The 16,298-nt window shown below is 47.0% G+C and overlaps 2 protein-coding genes across 4 annotated transcripts in view; both read left to right on the top strand.

Annotated features, from left to right (window-relative positions):
• btbd11a (BTB (POZ) domain containing 11a) overlaps positions 1-9,695 on the top strand; it is a 72,536-nt gene extending 62,841 nt beyond the window's left edge. Inside the window, exons 7-17 of one of the 2 annotated variants that reach the window (XM_057022248.1) lie at positions 765-866; positions 1,650-1,743; positions 2,337-2,472; positions 3,276-3,508; positions 4,147-4,325; positions 4,535-4,640; positions 5,264-5,366; positions 5,576-5,657; positions 5,734-5,802; positions 5,879-5,992; positions 6,290-9,695. In XM_057022248.1, coding sequence (XP_056878228.1) covers positions 765-866; positions 1,650-1,743; positions 2,337-2,472; positions 3,276-3,508; positions 4,147-4,325; positions 4,535-4,640; positions 5,264-5,366; positions 5,576-5,657; positions 5,734-5,802; positions 5,879-5,992; positions 6,290-6,520 — 1,449 coding nt within the window. In that variant the 3' untranslated portion in view covers positions 6,521-9,695. The remainder of the gene's footprint in view (positions 1-764; positions 867-1,649; positions 1,744-2,336; positions 2,473-3,275; positions 3,509-4,146; positions 4,326-4,534; positions 4,641-5,263; positions 5,367-5,575; positions 5,658-5,733; positions 5,803-5,878; positions 5,993-6,289) is intronic. The other variant, XM_057022249.1, reaches the window with a different exon arrangement.
• A 991-nt stretch (positions 9,696-10,686) lies between these two features.
• LOC130519103 (zinc finger protein 420-like) lies at positions 10,687-16,201 on the top strand. Of its 2 annotated transcripts, XM_057022245.1 has the most exons (7): positions 10,687-11,010; positions 11,634-11,836; positions 12,429-12,530; positions 12,637-12,732; positions 12,815-12,925; positions 13,148-13,271; positions 13,387-16,201. In XM_057022245.1, the coding sequence occupies exons 1-7, from the start codon at positions 10,983-10,985 to the stop codon at positions 15,969-15,971; spliced, it is 3,249 nt and encodes a 1,082-aa protein (XP_056878225.1). In that variant the 5' UTR covers positions 10,687-10,982; the 3' UTR covers positions 15,972-16,201. The 2 variants fall into 2 exon arrangements, with proteins under 2 accessions (XP_056878225.1, XP_056878226.1); XM_057022246.1 differs by lacking the exons at positions 10,687-11,010; positions 11,634-11,836 and having other exon boundaries at positions 12,512-12,530; positions 12,831-12,925.
• Positions 16,202-16,298: the final 97 nt, after the last annotated feature.

The following is a 16,298-nucleotide window of genomic DNA, read 5'->3' as shown; positions in this document are numbered from 1 at the left end:
TCGCTGCAGCTGTTTAGAGCGCATGCATTTGCTTCCTCATCAATAATGCATCAATATCATCGCTGCTGGACACGTGTCGACAGTGTAATTTCCTGCAGGCTGTGCATGAGCTCCACTGTGCTTATTTCAATATTAGATGGAAAGCGTTTCCTCTCTCTGTGCCCCGGCTTTACCACGAATCTCCACCAGGGGGCACTTACGTTGTACCAGCAGCAGAGCTGTCAGAGCATCATCGTTGTTGTCTGATCAAGCAAATAAAACATAACGAAAGTAACTTTGTGACGCGTGCATGAATTTCCAGTGTAGGGCGTTTGCGTGTTGACTCTGGAGCAAAGCCCAGAAAGCCTAATGTATTCAACTCTTCCACATTAACAAAATATAAACATGGCTGAGCTGTGGTCCTGAGTCAGCACCGCTCATCCCTGTTAGCCGCCTATGCTAACAGGCCTACGTTTTCTCTGTGGTTTCAGTGTAGCGCTGGGGGGAGGGGCTTTTTTTTGTGGGATCCAGCTGATTCGGGAAAGGCTTTGGAGGCAGTATTGATCATGTTTAGAGTATTATTGGATGAATATTTAGGATTTGAAGAGGGTTTACCTGATCCGCCTGTGATCAGAGGCAGCTGCTGGCGACCTCCCGTGAAACTGCTCACACTTCTCCCCCTCTGCATACTGCTTCTCACTAACCCACACTCTCCACACCTCCCTGAGCTGTCAATGTTAATGGCTGTATATCTCTCTCCCTGAACTTCACCTATGACTTCCCAGGTGCCAAGCACAGTAAACAAGCACCCCTCAGTTTATCCTGAAACGCGCCAGGGGACGCCACTCACTTTCGCCGTGTTACACGGACACGTCCCTGTCGTGCAGGTAGTGACGCTTATGACATTCACCTGTGGCGCTTGCCCTGACCTTTGCACCAGAATTAAGAAATAGCAATGTTTTAAATCTCCTAATTTCCTAATTGTGTCAGGGTTTTGAAAGATATTTTAAAAAAGTCTAAATATGGACAGAAATGAGTTGGTGGGGGGTTAATCAAAGCTGAACTTTAGATTTGGCACCTCTGTTGTTATACATTTGGTGAATTTATGACCAGCTGACTAAAGACTAAAATGACCACTTTGTCCCAACTCTGCTGGGCAGAAAAAGAAATAATTAAACTGCCCTTTAGTTTGTTCAATAATGAATGGTCCTGCATCAAGAGGGAGACGCTTCCAGAGGCTGTCTTCCCACCCTGGACAGAGCAGCTCGGTGATTCGCAGCCTCAAGGACGCCAAACTTCAGTGTTTCACCCTTTTCTGGAACAGATGGACCCATTTGCTCGCAGCAGCTCGCGTGTGAGCCGGCCGAAGCAGCAGCGGCGCCCTCAGGATTCCCTTTTTTATTTGCATCGCTACAGTCAGAGTTTGTTTTGGAAAGGGACGGAAGAAAAAAGCATTTCCTCGCTGAAGGAACAAGAAACCAGGAGAGAGGAGATAATGAGGAGCATAGCTGGGGGTGTGTTTAGTGTCCACAGCTCAGGCTAATTGAGCTGGTTCAGGGAACAGTTGAGGTTTTTTTTTTCCACTTGAAGAGCTCGAATATAACACCGTCGTCCTCTCACTTGTTTTCTTCCTCACCTCTCTCCCCCGTGCCCCCCCCCCTTTCCCACAGTTGCTGCTGGATAACAGAGCGAATGTGGAGGGCGCCCTGCAGGATGGGGCGGAGAACTACGCGGAGACGCCGCTTCAGCTGGCCGCCGCTGCAGGTGATTTGAAACGTGCAGCGGGGGACGCAGGGTCCACGAGTCTCGGGTTCTGCACGTGCAAATGAGGCCCGAGTACTTTTATTCTTGCTATACGCGCGATTGGTCGCGGCAGGCCGGATGTGAAGTTCACCACAAGGCTTTTTTCACTCTGTGAAAGCAGCGGCTAATTAAATCATCGCTCCCTTGCTGTCGGAGCGTCATTGTTTGAAATGACCTTTAAGGTTAGAGTGAAAATTGACCCGCATGTATATTTGAAAGGTTAATTAGAGACTACGTTCACATCTTTACTTAGATTAGCTTAAACGCAGAGCCTGGAAATGAGATGATCATTTTCATAATTACTTTGCAAATCGTTTGATCTGTAAAATCTCGAAGGGGGAAAATAGCTCCTTTTATTGACGGTGGAAACCCAAACCCTTTCAGTCACGGTCATTCATTCAAACAGAGTCTAACAATTGATGTTAAGATAAGTGTTTTCTGAATCACTTATTCGGTGAGTGGAGATGTTTAATCCTGAAGACAAATGTGGTGAGAAATGGTTGAATAAATGTATTCAGGAGACCTGATGCTGATGGTTGCTGCTTTGTTTTCAGGCAACTTTGAGCTGGTGAGTTTGCTCCTGGAACGAGGCGCTGACCCCATGATCGGGACCATGTGTCGAAACGGCATCTCGTCTGCTCCGCTGGGAGACATGAACTCCTTCAGTCTGGCAGCATCACACGGCCACAGGTAGGTGAGGGACGGATCGTCATCGCGGCGGTATTGATCCATTTACGCTCTCGGGCCTGATCGATCTGCCTCTGTCACAAAGCGGCGCGTCGGGCTCCTATCTTTGTCCCGGTGGCGCGCGCCGCGGCTAATGCTCCAGCTTCAAAGCACATTCCTGCAGCCAGGGAGGAAAAAGGCCATTAACATTCAGCAAAGAGAGCGCTCTCAGGGAACGGAGCGGCAAATCCGACAACACAGCATTATAAAAACAATTACCAGACGATGCTCTCAGAAAAGAAACATTCAAAGCCAAATCAATCAGGTTGACTACAAGATGGTAGCCGGGAAAGTTCTTCTGCATTGTTGATCGCTGTCAGAGATCTGGAGGTCGTTTTAGATCGTATGCATAATTAAAATGTCTTCTATGCTAATCGGTTTATGCAGAAGTTGCCTTTTGTGCTTTGGTGTTGGCACCGCTCACACAAGTGGCTTTGCTTTTTTTTTACTACCAAAATGTCCCGTAATGACATAGGTTCGGTGGGCCCGGGAACCGTAAAGTTGGAAAATTCCGCAGATTCTTTAGATTGAGCTGCTGTTGCTAAGCTAACTGTTGAGCAGCTCAGCAATTCATCTGGATGGAAGCGACTCATCGCCGCCTCCATGTGCTAAGCTACATTTGTGCTAATATGACAAAGAATAGTCTCTCATTCTATTGTTCCTGAGAGCTCCAGTTGTTTAATTTAGGAGCCTCTGGCCATCGCCCGCATCCACTTGTTCTCTGTTTGAGTTTTCTCACGCAGCTCTCTCACTCTCCTTACCTTTAGGAATGTATTTCGCAAGCTCATGGCCCAGTCGGACAAAGAAAAAGGGGACGTCTTGTCTCTGGAGGAGATCCTGGCCGAAGGTTCGGATCACGCGGAGAAGAGGCTGGCGCCGCAGGCCAACAGCAGTGGGACGCTGCGAACAGGAAAGGCCAAACTGAGAGCCCTGAGAGAGGCCATGTACCATAGCGCAGAGCACGGCCATGTGGACATCACCATAGACATCCGCAGCTTAGGTCAGATTTACTAATGCATGCTTCACACGCCTCGCCTCCAGCTGTCCTGGAGACGTCCTCACGCTGTGACTGTCCTGTCCCATCCTGTACCTGCCATCAGCAACCGCTGCTTAGTGTCCGACAACGGCCCCTCATCTGAGGCGCTAATAGCTCAGTCAGAGGTGCTAATGAGACAATTAGAACGCGAGGATGCAACAAGCTCCAAACTCAAAGATCCCACACGCGACGTAGCCAATCGCTGTCGCTAAATCACGACGGTTCTCCGTGTCTGTGTGGCCATACCATTTGTCAAATATTCCACTTCTCTCACAACAGTGTTTGTCTGTTCGTCTGGAAGCAGCGTGAGCTGAAAACGTTCTGGACGCTGATTAAATTTTCAGGACGGTTCTTGTTTCCTCCCGGACGGCGAGTCACAGTCATGTTAATCTCACACAAACGTCCTTCTGGGCTCATCAGGCCATTTATGAGCTGGACATCCTTTAATTGTATTCAGAGGTGGCCCTTTTATGTTTTCTCAGCATGATCTCCACGAGGTGATGGGAACATGGTCTGTTCTGTTGTCCTGCCTCTGATGTGTGTGTTTGTGGGTGGACGTGTGTGGACATGTGTGTATTCACTCTCCGTGTGGCGTTTCCCAGGCGTTCCCTGGACGCTGCACACCTGGCTGGAGACCCTCCGGACCTGCTTCGTGCAGCACCGCCGGCCGCTCATCCAGGGCCTCCTCAAGGACTTCAGCTGCATCCACGAGGACGAGTACACGGAGGAGCTGCTCACGCACGGCCTGCCGCTCATGTTCCAGATCCTGCGAGTCTGCAAGGTTCTTTAGTCTGCATGTAAACAAAAAGCTTATTAGCGGAACATCAAACAAACCGGGACAGGGGAGAACAAACCGCCCCCCGCGACATTAACATCAGCGCTCACATCTGCATATTTCCAGATGCACTCTGAGCCTCATTATCATGCATTTGCTTAAAAAGCGGTGATTTGTGGGGAAGTTTGTGCTGACTTGAGTCTGTTTGTCTGCAGAACGAGGCGATAAGCCAGCATTTGTCGGTCATCTTCACCCACTGTTACGGCCCCTTCCCCATCCCCAAGCTGACGGAGATCAAGAGGAAGCAGACCTCCCGCTTAGGTAAAGAGCTCCAGCTAAAAATAACCTATGGCAGCGAGAGTCAGACTTTCGTTTGCTGAGAAGGTTTTTTTTTTTTTTTTTTACAAAAATAGTACTTTGCTGAATTAAAATGTTGGGTTGACCAGTGTTAATATCTAAACACCAACTCTAATTAAGGTATTCAGTATTCAGTCATTTTGGTAGATTTCAGCTCACAGTTTCCTGCACCGCAGATTTAAAAGGAAACAGCAAAATGAGGCATGGATTTTTTTGTTCAATTCAAATGTATTCTGCAATGTTGTACAGCAAGAGGATTTATATTTAAGTCCTAATGTAATTGTAAAAATAATATTAACACGGGTCAGGAAAGTTTGTAAATTTCTGCATTTGTGGAGCAGCCTGTTTTAGAGAGCATCTTTGTGGCAGCTTCCGTGCTGAGATTTTGCCGTTAGTGATCAATCTCATGTGCTCAATGTCGTCAAACACATTTTAATTCAAGTAGAAATAGATCAGTTTGGCTGCAGCTCCATCTAGTGGAATGTCTGAGTATTTTGCCTGTGAAATCTATTTAAAACAAGGATGTTTATGTTATCATTAAAAAATATATATGTTAATGATCGACATAAACCATCTATTTTTTACAGACCCCCACTTCCTGAACAACAAAGAGATGTCTGATGTCACCTTCCTGGTGGAGGGGAAACCATTTTATGCACACAAAGTGTTGTTGTTCACGGCTTCAGCCCGGTGAGGAACTTAAGTCTTTATTGATTTGCAGAATTATGTCTTTAAAAACAAACAGCCGATGCAGCAGTATACGATTAATGCTGGCAGCATGACTGGGAGAACATCCCAGAGAGGCAGAGCCTGAAGAAGACATCAAAGATGTGGCTTCCTCTGGGAATCTGACTATATAATACCATCTAATACCCATGATTCCTTGCTGTTCCCTCCAGGTTTAAGTCGCTCCTCCAGAACCGCCCAGCTGCAGAGAACACCTGTATTGAGATCAGTCACGTCAAGTACAACATTTTCCACGTGAGGCTGTTGTTCCATGAACACTGTTTGACGTCTGTGTCCATATTTAATGACGGAACTGTGTTGTCTTTTTCAGCTGGTCATGCAGTATTTGTACTGCGGAGGCACAGAGTCTCTGCACATACGTAACACGGAAGTTATGGAGGTACGAGAGGCACAAACGCGGCTCTGTCAGCGTCTCTTTGCCGTTTGTCTTCAGATGCTGTCCTCTTCCCCCGCAGCTCCTCTCAGCCGCCAAGTTCTTCCAGCTCGAGGCTCTTCAGAGACACTGTGAGATCATCTGCTCCAAGAACATCACCACGGAAACCTGCGTGGACCTCTACAAACATGCCAGGGTGAGAACAACGTGACAACTTGTGAAGTAAAGACAGCTGACAGAGACATGATTGAATTCAATTTCCCCACGGGGATGAATAAAGTTCATCTTAATCTTAATCTTAATGATTGCTGTACAAATTAGCCATAGCTGCTAGCTTGTGGACAACGAGAGCCTTTTTTTTCCCAGTGCTATCTAAGTAAGATAAAATTTCCCAACTCTAACAAATTATTAACATGCTTAGCAGTGTTAGCATGTATTGCACTTGCATGCTATGTTGTATTGGACTTAAAACGCTGTTTCCTACGTGACGCAGTTCCTCGGGGCCTCTGAGCTCACGGCTTTTATCGAGGGCTACTTCCTGAAGAACATGGTGCTGCTGATCGAGCTGGACAGTTTCAAGCAGCTGCTGTACGAGCCCCCACCCCCCGAGAGCCCTGTGTCCAGCCCCGGCATCTACTCCGACATCCTACACGACCTGGAGAAAACTCTGGCCATGCGAATCCGCTCCATCCACCTCTCCACCTCCAAGGGCTCCGTGGTGTGACCCCGTGGAACCCCCCTCGAACAAGACCCCTCTGAAACCCCGCAATACGGCCCTGCCCCCACCCCGCGAGAGATTCCCTTTAAATCGGCCCGATGAAGCAATCACATCATCGGCGTGCAACAAAAACAATAAAAACTCACCTGTTGAGTTAAAACGTGATTAGCAAACAGTTTTTTTCTATAAAGGTGCATGAAATACCTTTTTTGGGAGGGCGGTGAAAGAGTTTAGAGTAGTTTTAACTCGACATCTCTGACGTGTAGTTTTAAACATGCCAAAATATTATCCTGCTATACAACCAATACAAGTGACGCGTAGCAATGCCAGGAGGCTTCAGGCAGAACACTCCTGTCACTTCCCTGTTGGATGTTTCACTGTGTTCCACCTGCCCAGGCCAAACTGATCACAGGAACTTCCACCAGGACGGCCCACTGAGAGAGCGGACACACAACTGGGAATTGAAATCCACAACGGTTTGTTTTTGGGTTTTTTTTGTGCATGCCGGCCACTCGACTGAGCTGCCCCAGCGTGGCCAAACGGACCACCATCTCATCGGGGACTGTGGCGGGAAAAAGTGGCCGGCTGGGATCAGGATTGGCCGGGCTGCTCTCATCTCCACGTGTAAATAAGTCCCCAAAGTCAGCGTGCCGGTCCTTCTTTCTGCTGATTTTTGTAAATGGATGTACAGCGTACTGCCAACGCTGCTGCTGCCGCCTTCATCCAATGTGCCCCACCCCCACGGATGCACCCCCCCCCCCCACACACACACACAAGCATATTTTCCAGCCGTCTCTTTCTGCACGCCGGACGAGTTTTGTCCTGTGTTTTCTCTGTAGACGTGTCAGGCTGGACAAGGTGATGAAGGTTCAGGTGGACTTGCTTTACAAAGGGGACGGATGGATGAAGTAGGCCAGCAGGGGCCACATCCCGGGATCAAGCCTGGGGAGGGAGTGTGTCCAGTTGGACCCTGTCTTCAGACCTGGACCCATTCTTGCCTTCAGCTGGTCCTTGAACACCAGATCTGACCCTTCACCTAAAACCAAATTGTCCAGAATTCAGTGAATTTCCCATCCTGCCTAAATGTTCCATCCTGTTGTTCCAGCAAATTAACTCACATCCCTTCTTCACTGGGACTAAACCATTTTTAAAAATCTCCCCAGACACCAAGAGTCCAGCTAAATAAAGCAGTCATTCCAAATCATGATAAAATAAAAGATTAAATAAAAGGTCGCAGTTAATCTCTGAAGATTAAAAGTCATAGATTTCTAAAAGATCAAAGAAAATCAGGAATATTTTTGTGTGAGATTATTATTTTTTGTTCTTTCTCGTTGATCTGACTCAGCTGTGAAACGTCACATATCAAAGCATCAAAGACCGACAAGAAAATTCACTCACGAGACAAAATACTAGAAACTTTTCTCAATGAAGCTTCAACAGTCACAGCCTGAGTGAGAGAGCCCGGGCTCAGGTGAGTCAGGGGGCGTGGCCTGTTCGTCCCTGGATGGTTGGTCAGCATAAAGGTGTGTTGCTCCGAGGTGTGAGTTTGATGCTTGTTAGAGTTGAGCTTCTTCTGTCCACATGGCATCCAAATGCTGATATGACTTAGTTAGCAACATTACTAAAATGATGCTCAGAGAGGTCAAAGGTTAAACTTGACATCATCCCATTTACCTCTGAGCGGGGGTCTAATGATAAAAGTGAGGCGGACATGTGGACACGCTGAAGGGTTGAACAAGCACGTATTTGTTTAGTTACTTCTCTTTGATCTCTGCTGCTCTGCATGTGTAGGTGTCACTTTTCTGATGTTAGATGAGTTCAGTTTCAGTTTGTATCAAATGAGTGTAGCAACATTAGCCTGGTGAGAAAGCGATTAGGCCACGCCCACTTCTGAGGCGGTATTGTAATCTGGTTGACAGAAGCTCCGCCTCTCACACTGCTCTGTTAGCCATTCCTGCAAAATCCTGATTTATTTTTCAACACAACAAAGTCAATTAATTAAAACAAGTGACGCCATTTTCCACAGACGTTATTTATTTATGACTGTAAATGCAGAATATCTACAAGATGGGCAATGTTGCCTGGCAACAAATCAAAAAAAGATACCTCCCCATCTCAGATTCAAATGTCTCTTTAACGTCCTCGAGCGTCAATGTTTCTGCAGAAATCGGAGTTTTCAGGCGTAACACTGTCGCGCTGGGAATAAGCATATTAGGCCAAGAGAAAAATGACTTTAATGGAAACAAAAGTTCTAATTTAGTGTAAATAAAATAAAACACAGCTATGACTTTATTTTCTTACCTACATACATAGCGCTGTATATTTTATTTTACATTCTGCAGCTATTTTGTTTTACAAAAGCAAAAAAGGTTGAATAAAAAAGGTGTTTGGAACTAAGCAATATTAATTTTGAGTAGTGCAAAAAGTACTGCAGGACAGAGCTAAACTATAAATGACCTGAAAGAGGTATAACCAGCCTGAGCGTAAATTTCTTTTCTTTTTTTTTTTTTTTTTTGAGGCATCATGAGAAGCTACTCGTTGATTTTTGTCCCCAAAGCTGAAAAACTTTGAAATGTAACTCAAAGATGCAAACCGTTTTGTCTCACGGAGGTAAAAAGGTTCCTAATGATGTCAAGCACTTTGGTGCCAGTGTTACTGTAGCCACACAAACACACACACTTTAGCAGCTTCAGTCGTTTTTGTGACCCAAAACTTGTTACACTGGTCTGTTTTTATCAATATCGATGTTTAGCAAATAGAGCTAACTTTAGCTCGGCCAAGCTGATTCCATGCTGGGTCAAAGTGCTAAATGCTGATTGGAATGGCTTTCCTTGTTTGTCGTCTTTGAATGTGTGCTTTGTCCACCAGGACTTTGTTTGTCCCAACATTTATTTGCCTGCCTATTTGTTCCTGGTAATAAACAACACTTAGGCGCAGTGGAACATGCATGGATGTTCACTAGACTTCAAATCCAGCAGGGGAAGGGGCAATGTTTTGCTTTTTTTTCCTTTAAGAAAATGTATATTGTACAAAATATAAATATATATGAAATATAAATTATACATGTGTGAGAAGCAGGGATGTGGTGGAGTTTAACAACAAAAACCAATTTTCCACTCGCGCTGCACTGTGGTTCCATGACATGCATTTGTGGACAGCCAATAAACAAGCAGAGTTTAAACTGTCTTAATGTCATTATTCCGCTTGAATTACTATGAATTACTGTGTATATTTGAATGTTACGCTAAACCCAAAAATGACAATTATTAAGTCATTAAAAGTAAGTTACTATTTATTCATATTGTGTTGTTCTAAACAAAGCCACGTGGGGGAAGTACTGAGGATAATCGCCAGATGTCCATCTTGTTACTGACAGCGAAGAAGAACGATCACATGACCGGAAGTCTAAATCAAAACGGTTGAGCTAAGACCCATTTTAAAAACCACAGTATTATTTATGTTTAAAAATGTATAAACGCATAAATTCCACCGCACCACAGGGTCGTGCAGTTGTCGACTTTCAAGAAGCTAGTGTTGATTTCATTCATGTTATTCAGTAATATTCAAAATAATATGGGGGAAAACTTGGGGACCCTGGCGAACATAAAGTAAATAAAGTCAATCTGTGCGTCCAAAAGCGAGTTTTAACCTCTTAATTTGTGACGTTTACACTCGATATCATTATCCCCGCGTACGGCGTTTCTTGGTGCTGGACATTAGGTGTTGAATAGGTCTCTCAAAAACAGCAACACAGGCGTTAACACTGCAGTGCATATCGCAGGCCTAGGAAAACTATTTACACAAGTTGTCTTACTGTCAGTTTATATACAAAAACAGAACAATGAATTAATTAACAGATGCAAACAAACACAATATTTTTCCAACATTATGTTAAACGAGACAAAACCATCAACAAAAGGTATTTATTGCTTTGGATGTTTTCTTCTTCAGCCTTGTTTACCTTGTTTTAATATTTATGCAGCAAGAGTAAACATTTATGATGAAAGAACAAGCATATTGATTATCAGACAGCTAGGATAGGAGATCATAGTTTATATGTTATTCATTGTCCTCTAAGAAGTACAGTAAAATAAATAAATTAACATTTCCTTACGCCACCTTAGGGGGCAGTATTGGGAAGAGAAGCTTGAAGTTTGCTATATCAAGTAAACGAAAAAGAACCGATATCCGTGATAGGAAGTTCCAAAGTTTAAAGAAGTATTACAGTATGTCATTAATTTTAACGTTATAGCAAACGTCCGATAAATTTCGAACACGTTTAACATTTTTTGTTTTTAATCGCTTGTTAGGAGTAATTATCGTTGTAGTGGATTTATCACGCCTGCGCACTCAGCATATCGAGCCGCCCTTCTTCCCCGCCAGCTTGTACCGCAGGGTCGGGCGGTCGTAGACTCACAACAACACCGAGTTAATTTCCTTATTGTAATTGGGTTTTTCTACAGATAATATGGAGAGTCCGCATCGTTCCGAACATGGTAAGCAAATCTGAAGCCAGACTGTCCAACCCGAGACGAATTATCAGGTTATCATTTGGATTGTGTGCGCCCGATTTTGAACATGGCGTACGCCGCTCCGTGATGGCGGTGGCTTTGTGTTGCGTGCTGCTGTCAGGTTGTTAGGAAGTTGGCCAATACTCCACTCAAACGCATATTTAGCGACACAGCACAACTTAAACATCTTCCTACCGCAAATAACGGTAATGCGCTATCATACCTGTAGTTAGCATTGTCCTTTATTAACTTGGATAAGTTAAGGACACAACTACTCCAGCCTTGTTTTTTATTCCGGAGCTGCTCAGTGACCGTGAAGGCAACCCGGACCAGTTAAATAAATGATTGTCCGCTCAACTAATTAGTGTTTTTCTTAAACAACTTCTAATTCGCTTGTGTTCAATATTGTTTAAATAGATCTCCTAAAAATCACTTAAACTCTTAAAAGACCATAAGATTTTATTAATTTCTATTGCATGCTAAAATAAGGACCCTATTCAGTGGATCATAAGCCAGTTTCTCCTGGAACAATCTGTCATTTTTCACCAAGCAGCTGTGATGACTCATGCTCAGATTACTGAAAGTCTTGGTGCTATTTTATGTTCCAGAATCTCCTCTCCCGCTGCCATCTCTTCGCCTCTTCATCCCTCCTCTTCGGCTGGTATCTGCAGCCATGTGGCAGGTCATCCAGAGAGGACAGGTCCAGGACTATGGCATGGTGGAGGAGTTTATCACAACGGTGTCAGAAGTCGTCCCGGAACTTTTAAACGTAGACCAGAAAGCTGAACTTCTGCTGGGACTCAGGGCCCGGGTAAGCCTTGAACCACATGTGGTTCAAGCCACTTGAAAGACGAATTCGTACAACTTCCTCCTTCTCCGACCAGCAACTTAACCATTATCCAAAAAAAATATCACAGAATGTGCTTCCACCCATTTCCTTTCAGACTATCTGCAGATATGCTTTCATTAGCACAGATTGGCTTTGCCCTGAAGTCCATTCCCCAAAGTATAGTTTCCACTCACACGCTTGTCTCTCCACCTATACTTTTTAAAAAAAATAAATTTTAGCTTCCTGGACATATTTTTAACACTCTGCAGCATCAAATCAAATGTGAGCAAAGTTGGATCCCTATATTGGAAGATGTGCCCCTAAATATTGTTAAATAAAAACAATTTTGAACTTTAAACCGCAGCTAAGTTAGATCCATGCGCAGGAGTTCACGCAAAACAGCACCCCCCAGTGGCCCACTGATAATACAGCAGTTTGTTTTCTTAAGTTATCCAGAAAAATGTTAATGCAGTCATGAACACCGCAGAATTGACATTCCACAAAACCATAAATGACATTTCCAGGCCCGGAGCTGTCAGTTTGGATTACACTGAAGTGAAACTATTTGTTGCAGGTGGTTCTCGAATTGTGTCGGGCCGAGCCAATCGCAGATGCAGAAACCATCGAGGTGCACCTGGAGCGGATCAGGGCCCTCGTGTCCACGTGGGCAGCGCAGGTTAGCCTCTTTTTTTCATTGACAGCGATCGGCCATCTGCTCGTGTTTTCCGTGAACCTGTCACTTTAATTTGCACATGCTAAATCCATGTGGGCTCTTTTCCCAGCCATGTTTTGCTGAAGTCGAGTTTCCAGAGTCCAACTTCGTGTATCAAGTCGAATCGCTGATGAAAGACCCAGAGGAGAAGAAGAGGTTTTTCCAGGTGGTGTTTATAGCTGTCTTTTTTTCTTCTAAACTGTAGTATGATGGAAATGAGACTGTACTCTTACTATTGTCTGCTTTAGGACGTTTTTCCCACAGATTTCGGGTCTGAATACGACAGCGCGCTGCAGATGCTAATGCTGGACTTCCTGTCCAGACTGGAGAAGCTCCTGCCAGTCCCAGATATTCAGCAGGTTTGAAAAGCTGAACTTTCAGTCCTTTTTGTTCACAAGACAGTTGTGTGGTACAGATCTAGAACAGGCGCTACCGAGATTCCTCACAAAGCCCAAATGAATTCTGGATTTCTTTATTCAGATGCACCTTGAATTAAAACTTTTAAGAGAATTAAAGCTCTTGTTAAAGGTCACAGCTTTAAATTCATGGCTGTCTCATCTCTGACCCTTCCTGTATCTTAGACTGCGACCCTGCTCAGCGCCGTCCCGTCTGCCCTGGACGAGTGTGTCCACTCTGTTCCTGACCCGCGACACCTAAAGACGGTTCTTCAGTACCACGCGATGCTCGGACACTTTGACCTATTAGGTGATGTGGAAAAAGTGACTTGCTAACTTGCAGTGTGTAGAAACAGTGCTGAGATTGGAGGTGAAATTATTTTTAATCTCAAAATCCGACAATTTTTTGATTTATTTTTCTACAGATGAAAGTCAGACCATCCCTTCTTCCTTTGGGAATTGCATCCTCTCCTCGCTGTCCCTCCCTCAGCTGGAGAAGGTGGAAATCGACGCCGACCAAATCGAGCTGCAGCCTTCGACGGAGCAAATCGAAGGCTGCATGACGGTCCAAGTCGAGGGCGAAACTGTGACGCTTCTGGACTACATACAGATAGAACAGCCACCGGGTGTGATCGGTCCCGATGTGGAAACGGAAGTCAATCCGCAGGGAACTGTGGAAGAGGACGGCGGCGATGCTTTAAAGCCGGCGGCGTTCCAACCGCTGAAACAGAGCAAACGGCTGCAGTTGAAGAGAATGCTCTCGGACGAGGATAAAGACTCGGCAGCTAAACGACAAAGGAAAAAGTACCCCAACAATAAGATCTGTCCCGTGTGCGATAAAATCTTCCTGCGCGCTGCGGCCATGCGGCGACACCTGGAGACACATTCCGCCAACCGGGAGCTCAAGTACAAATGCGCCAACTGCGACAAGCGTTTCAGGGACCATTACGACATGAAGCGCCACATCATGCGCGTTCACGAGAAGGACGAGGTGAGCAACGGCGCCAAAGACGACGAGTCCACGGATCCGGGAACGTCCGAATCGCCGGAAAACAAGAATTGCGCGCTTTGCGGGAAGTATTTCGCCCGTCAGGTGGACATGGAGAGACACATGAAGTCGCATTCAGAGGACCGGCCGTACAGCTGCTCCTATTGCGAGAAGAAATTTAAAAACCCCTATGTTCTAAAGAGACACCAGAAGGAGATCTGCAAGAGCAGAGAGCTGAAGAGGCCGAGGAAGAAGGAGCCGCAGCGCTCCGCGCCGCAGCCGTCTTCCGACGGCTCCATGGAGAGCAAGGTCTGCCCCATCTGCAGCCGGACGTTGCCCTACTCGGCGGACATCGCCAAGCACCTGCGCTCTCACACGGAGGAGCGTCCTTACATCTGCGTCACCTGCGAGAAGGGCTTCAAGTACAGGGACACGCTGAAGAAGCACCAGATCATCCACGGTCACGAGGGCATCCGAGAGGAGCAGAGCAAGACGGTGGAGCAGATCCTGGCTGAGGCCGACGCCCAGAACTGCGGCGACGGGGGCGCGAAGGAAAACGAGCCGCGGCCGCCTGCAGAAACCCCCGCCCGCGTCGCCTCCGTGCCTGTGAGGAAAGTCCACCAAAAGGCCGCCAAAGTCTGTCCCGTCTGTGCCAGAACCTTCGACAGCGTCAAAACGCTGAACAGGCACATCCAGTGCCACACCGAGGACCGGCCTTTCCACTGCATCCACTGCAAGAAGCGCTTCAAGCACATGCACGGCCTGAAGAGACACCAGATCTATGCGATCTGTCATAAGAAGATCGCCCGCTTCTCATGGAAAAGGGAGCAGAGAGCGGCCGGCTCGCAAAGCGAGGCGACCGCCGCCGACGTGCAGCCGGCTCTGAAGATCCCCGTGTGGTGCTCGAACTGCGGCAAGCACTTCGAATACCCGTCGGCGCTGAAGGAGCACCAGGAGAACGTCTGCAAGGTGGAGCTGAGCGAGGTCATGAAGTGCGACGACTGCGGCAAAGAGTTCAAGAGCATGACGCTGCTCAAGGTGCACCAGCGGATCCACGACCCGCTCTACTGCAAGGAGTGCGGGAAGATCCTCGCCAACGAGCCGGCGTTCGAGCGGCACAAGCTCATGCACCGGCCCATGCAGTGCACCATGTGCGACAAGACCTTCACGCTGCTGAGGCGTCTGCGGGAGCACTACGAGAAGCAGCACGACTTCACCGGGCCGTATCCCTGCGCGCAGTGCAGCAAGACCTTCATGCAGCTCTCCTACCTCGCCATTCACCAGAGGATCCACAAGGGGGAGTTCCCTTACATGTGTCACCTGTGCCCCGAGAAGTTCCGCTCTTCCAACTGCCTCAACGTTCACCTGAGGAAACACACGGGGGAGAAACCCTTCCTCTGCTGGCAGTGCGGGAAATGTTACCGCTCGGCGTCGGAGCTCACCGTGCACATGGGGACCCACTCCGAGGAGAAGCCGTGGGCGTGCGGGCAGTGCGACGTGGCGTACCGCACCAAGCTGCAGCTGACCAACCACGTGGAGCAGGTGCACATCGGCGTGCGGTACCCGTGCAACACCTGCGGGAAGCAGTTCATGAAGGAGACGTCCCTGAAGAGGCACGAGCTCATCCACACGGGCGAGCGGCCGCACCAGTGCACCGTGTGCGGCAAGACCTTCCTCACCGCTAACGAACTCAAGCTCCACAACCGCTACCACACCGGCGAGCGGCCGTATAAGTGCGAGGAGTGCGGGAAGGCCTTCATTCAGTCGGGATACCTGAAGTCGCACATGCGCATCCACACGGGGGAGAAGCCGTTTAAATGCGACATATGCGACAAAGGCTTCCGGCTGTCCTACCACATGAAGAAGCACCGGCGGACGCATTCCAGCAACTCCAAGACTTACAGCTGTAAGGAGTGCGGGATGGCGTTCCTGGTTAAAAAGGCGCTCTGGGAACATTCGCTCACTCACAACATGAAAGTGGAGCAGCAATTCACAGATGAAGTCCAAATAGAGTTTCAGTGAAGGTCCCGGCTTGGTCCGAGACCCCGTTTGTGATGTTTATTTTCCCTTTTGTTGCAAATAAGAACCAAAAACTGATTTGGGAATTTATGGCCAGTGATCACTAATGCACCAATGACTGAGTAGAAATTGGCCTTGAATGTAATCCTTGTTCCGTTTTCTATTTTCAAAAGTGTCACAATGTGTTTGTTGGGAGAAGCAAAGCAATAAAAAAAATATAAATTAAAAACAGACATTTGATTCAGGCGCCGACGCTTTCAGTTATTTCCGCCAGTAGGTGGCGGTGTTGTCGCGGTAATGAGGAGGGAGGGGGGGGGCGGCCAGGAGCAG

Source organism: Takifugu flavidus, chromosome 22 (genome assembly GCF_003711565.1).
Source record: "Takifugu flavidus isolate HTHZ2018 chromosome 22, ASM371156v2, whole genome shotgun sequence".
In the NCBI taxonomy this organism is placed as follows: domain Eukaryota; kingdom Metazoa; phylum Chordata; class Actinopteri; order Tetraodontiformes; family Tetraodontidae; genus Takifugu; species Takifugu flavidus.
Note: the sequence above shows the minus strand (reverse complement) of the source record. Positions and strands in the feature narration are given on the sequence as shown.